This window comes from Adiantum capillus-veneris, chromosome 22 (assembly GCF_014529385.1).
Source record: "Adiantum capillus-veneris isolate H3 chromosome 22, ASM1452938v2, whole genome shotgun sequence".
Classification (NCBI taxonomy): Eukaryota; Viridiplantae; Streptophyta; class Polypodiopsida; order Polypodiales; family Pteridaceae; genus Adiantum; species Adiantum capillus-veneris.
This window is the reverse complement of record NC_140952.1, coordinates 119,744,798-119,754,991: the sequence shown is the minus strand read 5'-3', so window position 1 is coordinate 119,754,991 and position 10,194 is coordinate 119,744,798. Positions and strand designations below refer to the sequence as shown.

General features: G+C 39.4%; 1 protein-coding gene and 1 pseudogene across 1 annotated transcript; one reads left to right on the top strand and one right to left on the bottom strand.

Moving 5' to 3' along the window:
- Positions 1–203: 203 nt before the first annotated feature.
- LOC147430113 (uncharacterized) lies at positions 204–1,904 on the bottom strand. The gene is made up of 3 exons (XM_086495103.1): positions 1,873–1,904; positions 564–1,063; positions 204–475 (listed from the first exon to the last, which is right to left on the bottom strand). Exons 1-3 carry the CDS (start codon positions 1,902–1,904, stop codon positions 204–206), a joined length of 804 nt encoding a protein of 267 aa, XP_086351229.1.
- Positions 1,905–1,966: 62 nt separating this feature from the next.
- LOC147430112 (uncharacterized) lies at positions 1,967–3,590 on the top strand (annotated as a pseudogene).
- The last annotated feature ends 6,604 nt before the right edge of the window (positions 3,591–10,194 follow it).

Below are 10,194 nucleotides of genomic sequence, written 5' to 3'. Positions count from 1 at the left end.
ACAGATGCAATTAGTTTCTGGTCTTTGTCGGGGAGAGTTTTTAGGTATCTTTCATGTTCAGTTGCACATATGTGATTGGTGTTCACAATCTCATCCCGTATGTGAGTGGCCACCAAAGCATGCATGTTCATACTGCAAAAACCCATATTGATTTGTTTCCATAATAAAGTATTCAACAACAAGATATATTCTTTAGTAGATACTCACACATTCATTCGTTGCAAGCTACTTAGCAATGCAATCTCAGGAACCTTGGTGGGATCTATGATAGTACAAAGGACCCTACAATGTCTCTCCTTTGAGGTGGAAAACTTCTCTTTGATAGCTTCAGTCCATGCAAGCGTGCGATGGTTGCCCTCCCAAACATAAAACATGCGGTCTGACAGATCTGCAAACCTTGGTTGGCTTTTGAGCTCCAACTCATACTCCTCATTGATTTCTGTCCAAAGAGGATCCCACTTTTCCTTGATGTCATCTTCAAAACAAGAAACCAAAATTAGTGAATTCAAAAAGAATTTTTAAAATAAAAATTCACTTAACAAATTTAAGAAGCTTCAACTTACCTGTAGCAATGGTTTGCTCTCTCTTAAATGTCCAAAGTGAAACAATGAAAGCTCCCTTTTCTTGCATATATCCTTCCCTTGCAAAAGCTGTTTTTAATCCACCTAAATCATCTCTTAAACCTCTGACTCTAGCATATGGAATCAACCTACACAATGGTATAGGAGGACAGTCGAAGCAACTGAACATACATGTGGTCTGAAGTACATCGGCACCTCTATGCATAAAAATATTTTGCTTCTCATCAATCTCTGCAGCTGCAGTTACCTCATCTTGCATTTCCCAAGGGATAATTTGAAGTTCGTTTTCTTCAGGAGCCAATGTGTCATCAATTTCGTGCATAGACCCTTGGTCAACATCCACAGAGTGAATCTCTTCCTCTTCAATGCCATGACACTCTAACATTTCTGTTGCTGACACTGATGACACATGTTCACTACTTTCAAGTGGTTGTGTAGACTTTTCATTACGTAGACTTTTCTTTAATCTTCCACGAGATGGACTACAAATAAAATACACAATCAACATCTGAAAAAATTTGTACATTGCCTCTAAACATGAACTTTAACATGCATGTCTATAAGCAATGAAAACTTGCCTCTAAAGCAATGTTACATAGTCCATTAAAGGAGACAAAAAATAAAGATTGAAGACAAAAAATAAATACTATCTCCAACAAAACATTGCTTGTAAAGATGCACGCTAACATGTAACATGTATGACTAGAACCTTTTTTGTGCATAAAAATAAATTCTAGAAATACAACAATATATTTTTCTACTCTAATGAAACATTGGTTTTAAACATGCACGTTGACATGCAGGTCTTTAAGTTGCCCTTCAATAAAATACACAATCAATCTTTGAAAATATTTGGACAGCACCTCCTTTGAATGTGGAACAAAATTTTAAAAAGTATAATAATCCAATGGACACCTCACATGAGGGTTTCTTAATATTGAATGTAAAAAACAAAAATAATCTCTTTTGAAACATTAATCACTTTTCTCTAAACATGCATGTTAACATTCAAGTTTTTAGACACTAATTGACTTGAAAGCTTGGATGATTTGAAAGCTTTTTTTCATATGTAAACATCGTCTCTAGGCATTCACATTAACATGCAGGTCTTTAGACACTAAATAGAATTTAGCAAGCTACAAACATTCTCGACAACGGGTAGTTCTAGAAGCAATTTTCTTTTGTAAAAATAGATACATTATTTTTTATACAATTTGCTTTTAGGCATGCACATCGACGGGTACCTCTACATGTATAATAATGACATCAAAAAAATGGTGAGAAAATGTACCTTACAGGAGGGCGTCCTTTACGTCCCGCCATTGCTCCTCTCCGATTTTTTGGTGATGTTGGCATGGAGATGCAAGCTTTGGATTGATACTCGGATGACAAATGCTGTAATGCTCAGACTTCGCAGGTGATTTCTCACTTGCATGTGCAAATCAGACTCATAACCATATTTTGAAAGCCTCAAGAGACCGAAATGAACCGTTTTCCAAAACCTTGAAACCATGACAGAGAAATCTTCACACATCAGAATAGTCAATTATATACATGCATATACATGTGTTTGTGTTTGTGTATAAAATTGACCTGAAAGAAATAAAGGACTATTGAACGTTCTAAGATCAACTTGGTATCCAAACGTTCTAAGAATGCTGGAATTGTGTCCAGCATTCGTCATAAATACAAGGAGATCACATAATAAATTTGGGCTCTTAGCAACCCCCTGGCTTTCCAGCTCTCCAATTCTTTGCTACTTTCAATTGAGAGGTCTTAGACATGAGCCACTGCCCTCTCAATTTCACCTCTTAATTAAACCCTCTTTCTTTAATGCTTTCTCTCTGAGTGGCGCCTCCATCATACTTCAAATTTTGCATATTTTCTTCACCACTTTAGCACCAATTCTCCTCCACTTCGTCAGAAGCAGAAAACCTCCCACCTCCGCATAGGCCTTGTGCATCAAGGATCCACCATTGTTTAAAGACTTAAAGAACAAATGACTTAAAGAACACTGCCACTGCCACATAGGCCTTGTGCATCAAGGATCCACCATTGTTTTATTTCTTTGCTACCCAACTCCTCATTGATCAACTGAAACTACCCATTTTATCATCTGCGGACTACCCATTTTTGCTCTAAACTCCACAATTTTTACCTTGTTGGCACCCAGTAGGCATGCACCTCGGCTCCTAATCTGGAAGTGCAGAGTGTAGTGGGACGTTATAAGGGCCGGTCGACGTGCCTTGTCAAAGCCGGCCATCCCTTGCCACAGCTTTAGGAACTCTCAATCTATGAAAATCTGCATTTAAACGAGGTGGGACCATTGCCTCACGCTTGTCCTGCCCTGACAAGGTTACAACTAATGTCATGCTCGAAGCTAAAGCACACTAAGCAGGTTACTCACTCTTGATCTGAAGCTCTGCTATAGGCTGAGGACTGTACAGGGAAGCTTTTCCTGTCTCACAGCTTTAAGAGAGCTGGACTTGCGTTATTGTGGCAATCTTAAGAGCATTCCAGACCTAGACAACTTGCAGAACGTGGTAGAGATTGATACTGGTGGATGTTATTCCTTGACATATTTGAGCATATCAGTAGAGCAGCAAATTAGTGCGAGCAGGTAGCAGCTTGAAGTGATGGAGGAGGAGTCTGACTTCGTCCTGCCCTTCTGGGGATGACGTAATAGACACAATCTTGAGTAAGTGTTCATGAATCGCTAATATTGTTGTCAACAAGCTAACTCATAAGCGTGAATAATATTCCTCAACCACTGTACCATTCCAATTTAAACGTGGCGTCTCCTTTTGTGCATCTGCGATGCCTCAGACTTGAATTGGCCGCCTGCAAGTCTGCAAATGTCAATCGGTGCTTGGATGTAAGCGGTCTGCTGCTTCTCGAAGACCTGGACTTGACAAGTTTGACGGGGGTGCGAAAGTTGACCCCTCTCGAGTACCCTACACTGCAACTTGCGGCACCTGTGTTATTATCACCCACCATGGAGTCTATTAAACTCAAAGTGCCCGCCTCTCAATCAGAGGGATCCACATCAAACAGAGATGTGGTGGAGGTCCTACATACTCCCAGAAGAGCCAATGCGACAAGAAGGTCCTTATCCAACAAAAGGATTCTCGAAAAGACAGGGTTCTCCACTGATAAGGTAAATACATCACAATCAAATAAGGAGGACAAAGAGATGTCACCAGAGTGCTTCTCCTGTACACCTTCAAAGCCGTCTTATTGGAGCTTTCTTTCTCTCTTAATTGAAAAGCAATAAGTATTGATCATCACGCATCATACCTGTTGCTCACAATGACAGAGTTGGGACTGCAAGCCTTGCTGGAATCTTGCTCTCCACTGTGCTGCCGAGAACTGCCTAGAACTGCACTAGGTGAGCAACTGCCGCGAACTGCGCTTCCGAGAACTGCGCTAGGTGAGCAACTGCCGAGAACTGCCGCGAATTGAGACTTGCGAATTTTCTGAGAACTCCCGATTTGAGACTGCTCCCAAAGAGCACACGTTAACGTGCGCTCACTGCTCAGGAAGAGTACACTACAAAGGTGAAACAAATGCAGGAAGGCTGAAGGGTCTTTTGCCCTTTCCAGTCCCATAAGTAGAGTTAATTGGAGACTAAACTACAGCCTTCTTACCTAACAAGTGCTCTTAATTGGCTTACCTAACAAGTGCTCTTAAGTAATTATAACCAATAATGTATTTTTTGCCTCTACAAAGAGTTAATTAGTGATTAATATTTGGTTTTTATTTGTACACCCGGCTCATTTGGCTTACATAACAAGTGCTCTTAAGTAATTCATAACTAGTAAGGTATTTTTGCCTTACATAACAAGTGCAAAACGTAAACGTGCGCACAGTTTAGCTGCTCTGATCGAAACCTGCACCACTTTGCGCCCAAAGATCTACTCCCAAAGACTGCACGTTAACATGCATGTTTAGAGTTGCTGTGACACTTGCTCCCAATGTGCGTGCCTCTGTTGCAGATTTGAGAGCTGCTTCCAGAACTGCATGTTAATGTGCGCTCACATCAAGCTCTCCACAGATCTTCTTAGACTAATTTTGAGTTGATGTGACACCTGCTCCCAAAGTGCGTGCCTCTGGTGCAGATTTGAGAGCTGCTTCCAGAACTGCATGTTAATGTGCTCTCCTAGGAAATCCAGAGTGGAGTAGTGATTTTGAGTTGGTGGAGTAGTTATTTGTCTTGAACGACGTTTTTGGTGCATTCATTATTTTAATTTTTGATAATTTTCAATCATGAAATGTTCACGCTGCTGATTTTTAAAAAGTTTATATTAAATCTAATTGTATATATTTTTTTGAAAATATGTTGAAAAGAAAACCGTCACTAATGTGTCTTGAATTGTGGACAGGATATGGAATAATTATTTATGGCAGTAGGATATAGACAAGATATGGAATAATCATTTATGGACAAGATATGCAACGTGCGATTCTACATTTATGGCAGCAGGATATAGAATAATCATTTGCATGAGAATCATGAAACGAGACTCATGAAACGAGAATCATGAAACGTTTTTGTTGCAAAAAAAAATTAAAGTTTATATCAAATAATTTTTATTTATTTTTGTAAACATTAAAAAACATATTTAGATTTGTTAAAAAGGGATTCGTCATATTTGAAAGCTGCTGTGTCATTCTAGTGGATTGCAGCTACAATGGGTCGTCAGATTACTGTCTATGGTCCAATTCGTGGTCAAAAACTTTTGTTACTTCTTGAAAACAGATTCCATGAATTACCTTTGCAGTCAGTGAGAGAAAGTTTTGGCTTGTTAACCAGTTCGTTTACTCTGCACCCATTAACATTGAATGGTGAACATGTAAAAATGGAATCCTCGAGGTCAGGTTCTGGTGAAGAGGTCTTTTTACTGGATCATGAAGTGTGCCAGTTTTTAAAAGTTCGAATAAAAAACACTCATGAACGTCAAGGATCCCGAGGAAGTGAAGCTTCTCCAATAGTTCTGGATATTGGTTCAAGTGATGTCACAAAGAATCAGACCAGTGTCATGGATATAATTCGATCAATGCCCAATAAAAACAATCTTCATTCTGCTTTGAAGAAGACTAATGAAATTGTTCAATGTAAGGAGATTCCTACTCAATACGCTGGATATGTTGCATTTGAATTTCCACCAACAAGCAACGACAATACAATGGTTGGCATGGAGCAGCGTCATGATTGTCATTTGTGGACAGAATATGTCACTTGTAGTAGTGATTGCTTTCCTGGTGCCATTCTCTTCAGTAGGTGTTCAGGTCATCTCTGTTGTGTCAATGATGCATGTCCTTTCTATTTGCGAGCAAGAGTTCATAATGAATCACAATGGCGTGGTCATCTCTCTAAAGTTATTTCCATTGGAATATTGACACCTGAGCTGGGGACAATGGTTTGTGTCCATTGCAATCAAATGCCTTTTTGTGTTGCAACATGTCCTACTGTTATTTATTACTGTTTGCCAAAAGATAAGCAAAGAGTTACTCGATGTGCTATTCATATGGGAGAGCATAAGCACCCTTGTGTTCACGGAAAGAATAGGTCTGCTGAGAAAATGATAGATTCGCTTCTGCAAACTAAAGAAAACCAAGATCCTTTCACAACTGCCAAGAAATTAGAACGTGTTGCTACCCAAGATGTGATATTAGATAAGCTTGTGATGGAAACTGCTGGCAAAAAATGACTCTATTGAAGATGGAGAGTTTTCAAAATTTCTTGATACCATTACTCCTCTATCTAACAAGCGAAGAATAGAGAGGAGCTTAGAGATTTCCAAGAGGTCAAAGCATTTCAGTACAAAAGGTTTGGAAGTTGTCCTAGACCTCAAGAGCAGGTGTAGGTATCATTTCATTCATAGTGTACTTTTTCCTAGACAACTTGGAGGTTCAGAGCAGCCACATGTGTTCAAAATGTCGATCATAGGTCCAGGGAGTGGAGTTGACTTGGTGAATAAGATGCGTCCAGGAGGAACTTTAGAGAAAATGTGGGTTCACTTTGATCATGTGCACCGTGTTCAAGGGTGGCCAACAATGTCTGCTCATGTCTACGACCCATTTGTGCGTGAATTAATGACAATTGCCACCTGTGAATTCACTATTGAAAATAAATTTGCTCAAATAGAGTTTTGGAAAATGTTAAATAAAGTGGTGCAAGATCAAGGGTATGAAAAGCCAGAATTCAGAGGGTTTATGACACATGAAGCAAATCCAAATTGGATTGTTGTTCGGAGTGTTTACTTTGGTGGGGCAAAAACAAAAATACCTTCCAAAGAACGATCATGTGGCTTTCATTGGGAGCAATCCATGATTCGACATGCAGTGAAATGTATCTGTCCATCTTCACAAGAGGATCACAAAATCTTGTGCCGAAAATGGCAGAGTGCACCATCTGAGAATCAAGCAGACATTTGTAAAGAAGATCTATGCCAATTTTGGAAGGCAGGGCATGTTGTCGATGGAGAGATGGCTTGTTTAGAGACTTGGATGGCTTGGTGGGATGTAAGAGTACAACATTGGGGAGGGAGATTTGTAACACAGGATGAGTCTGGAATTTTTGTGCCCACAACAAACTTGTGTGAGGTTAAGCATGCAAGCATGCGTGCATCTATTGGTTACAAAGAGAAAATTAGCTTGTATGAGGCAGTTGGTGCAGACATGGCAATGGAAGTGCTACAAAGCGTCAAATACAATGCTTATCTAAAAGGTGTTAGGTCTGCTACTGGTCCTGGGATCGATGATCTCGCAAAGCGATTTTTGGGCCGATCATCAACAACATCAGCTTCCCAATCCCTCATTGACTTGACACACTCTTCAATGTCTGAGATGGGTTTTCAAAGCCCTGAAATGAATAGAGCTCCCTTGCGAGAGAAGAGTGTTAAGAAGAAGCGACCAACATTTGTTGATGCAGATGAGCTGCTTGATGAAGACAGTCATAGACCAGAATTTGTGACAGTTACAGAGCCGGTTGTAGGGCCAGATGTGCATCCAGAGACTAGCTGTGGAGTTGGCAAATATTGGCACGAGGTTAATGTTCCAAAGACACTTTGGGCTATAAGAAGAACTGAGCCTGGTCGAAAGATGACTTGATTTGGGATGGTTGATAATCAGAGTGTTAGATGTGCACGATACATCACTGAAGGGAATGACGATGTCACATGTGGAACTGTTTTTCCATGCTTTTGGGGACGTAGAAAGTATCCTGCCTCTAGTTCAAATCCAAGTGGTTTAGTGGAACGTTTTGTGTGGTTTTGCAACTCCAATAACATGCATACATGGTGGATACATGAAATGATTGTAGGGGCTCCAGGGCCAGCACCAGGTGTTTGGCCTGTAGCGCAGGGAACACAATTGTTGCCAGTTGAGGTGGAGCACTTGCAAGCAAATGGATTTGTCCTTCAATCGACAACAAAAGCTAGCAATTTAGGTAGTGTTTTGCGATCAAGAAATAGTGTTCCCAGTGCCTTCCATCCTAGGTATAGGGATGGGAAGATTGTTAAGTGGAGATCAAAGCTGACAAAAGATTTTCATACAAGGATTGCTTTGGGGAGCACACTTGAAGCAAAATTGGTGAAAGAAGTGATTATTGTGTGCAATGAAACACATGTTTTCTATGTTAGTACAGAGGGGTCCAAGGCAAAGGGGATAACATACTTAGTGACAATCTCTGATTTTCCACGATGCACATGCGAGGACTTCCAAAAGAGAGAATCAAAAAAACAGACCTACGTGCCGTGCAAACACATGTACTATGTATTTCTTCATATTCTTGGGTTAGACTCACATGCCCATGAGTTCATGCACCAGGCTGCTTTATCCAAGGTAGAAATTTTTCACGCTCTAGGGGGAACTAGGGCAGCTGTGCGTCCTTAGGATACTTACACAACATGATGTTCAAATTATATACTGCACACCGTTGCAGTATTTTTTTGTGGGCATTTACGTTAACTATCAATCACCATCCTAGGAGTTTTTAGGTTGCAATTTTGAAATTTTTGGGAAATGTCGAACGTAAGGCTTCGAACACATAAACTTTCCATGTATTTAATATATTGTTGTCGTTTCTTGTTGGCATTTGGATTTACTACCAGCTTCTATCCTGGGAGTTGATAATTTTTGCATCTTTTGGCTTTCCCTTGTAAGCAATTGCATGAGTTCAGTTCCTTAGTATGCTCTCAACTATATTTTGTTGAAAATTATAGGTCGTCAATAGCAATGTGTTTGAATGTCTACACTGTTTTTGCATTTCTTACCAACAATCGTGGTAAGGGAGTTCATGGTTTTGAATATATTGGCTTTACCTTATACGACAACACAATTCTAAATCATATGGGTTTACCTCGTAAGAGGCACGGTAAACTATTAATTTATTTCCTTGGAAACTATTGGTCATCAAGAAATAGGTGTCTAAATGTTTTCAATGTCTTTGCTCGATTTAGTGCTCACTCAGATTTTTTTGTTGTAGTAGTTTTTTGTGGGCATTTACGTTAACTATCAATCACCATCTTAGGAGTTTTTAGGTTGCAATTTTGAATTTTTGGGATACCTCGAACATATAAGGCTTCGAACACATAAAATTTCCATGTATTTAGTATATTGTGGTCGTTTTTTGTTGACATTTGGATTTACTATCAGCTTCTATCCTAGGAGTTGACAATTTTTGCATCTTTTGGCTTTACCTTGTAAGGAATTGCGTGTAAGGAATTGCGTGAGTTCAGTTACTTAGTATGCTCTCAACTATATTTTCTTAAAAATTATAGGTCATCAATAGCACTGTGTTTGAATTTCTACATTGTCTTTGCATTCACTACCAACAACCGTGGTAAGAGAGTTCATGGTTTTGAATATATTGGCTTTACCTTATACGACAACATAGTTCTAAATCATATGGGTTTACCTCGTCAGAGGCAAGATAAACTACCAATTTATTTCCTTGGAAACTATTGATCATCAACAAACATGTGTCTAAATATTTTCAATGTCTTTGCTCGATTTAGTGCTCACTCGGATTTGCTCGCTATATGAATCCTTTGGGTTTTCTTTGGAAACTATTGGTCATCAACAAATATGTGTCTAAATGTTTTCAATGTCTTTGTATTTATTTGCTCGGTTTAGTGCTCGCTCAGAGATTGGGATTCTTCCGTGTTTATAGTTACCTCCACACCTAAGTACATCTCGTACTTGAAGGACGTTATTTTTAGACATCCTTACTTGAGACATATTCCACATGTGGAGAATACGAGTCTCTGGGATAGACACTAGCGTCGCTATTTCAATTATGTGTCGCGACGATGTCCCTCGGTGTGAGTCTCATGTGTTTTCTAGACCATTTTTAGCACGACGTATCAGGAGAAATTTCAATGGCCAGAAATTGTCGGATACTTAGAATGACTTGTTAAGGTATACAAGTGCTGGTAAACAACATTAGAGATGGTTGTTTATGTATCTATCAAGGCTATGAGTTGTTAATGAAAAAGTTTCATTGTTTGTACCTAGAAGTGATCACTGTTTCACCTTCTATTATGGTTCAGACATTTCAGCAAGGCTTGCAAAAGATTGCAACAGAAAGTATTTAGTTTCTTTTCACAAC

Excerpts from the sequence above, each read along its gene's own strand:
- LOC147430113 (XM_086495103.1), bottom strand. The coding sequence starts at position 1,904 with ATGGCGGGACGTAAAGGACGCCCTCCTGTAAG. Across the intron at positions 1,064-1,872 it reads AAAGGACGCCCTCCTGTAAG|TCCATCTCGTGGAAGATTAA; the intron begins GTACATTTTCTC and ends TTTTATTTGTAG. Across the intron at positions 476-563 it reads AGAGCAAACCATTGCTACAG|ATGACATCAAGGAAAAGTGG; the intron begins GTAAGTTGAAGC and ends CTTGTTTTGAAG.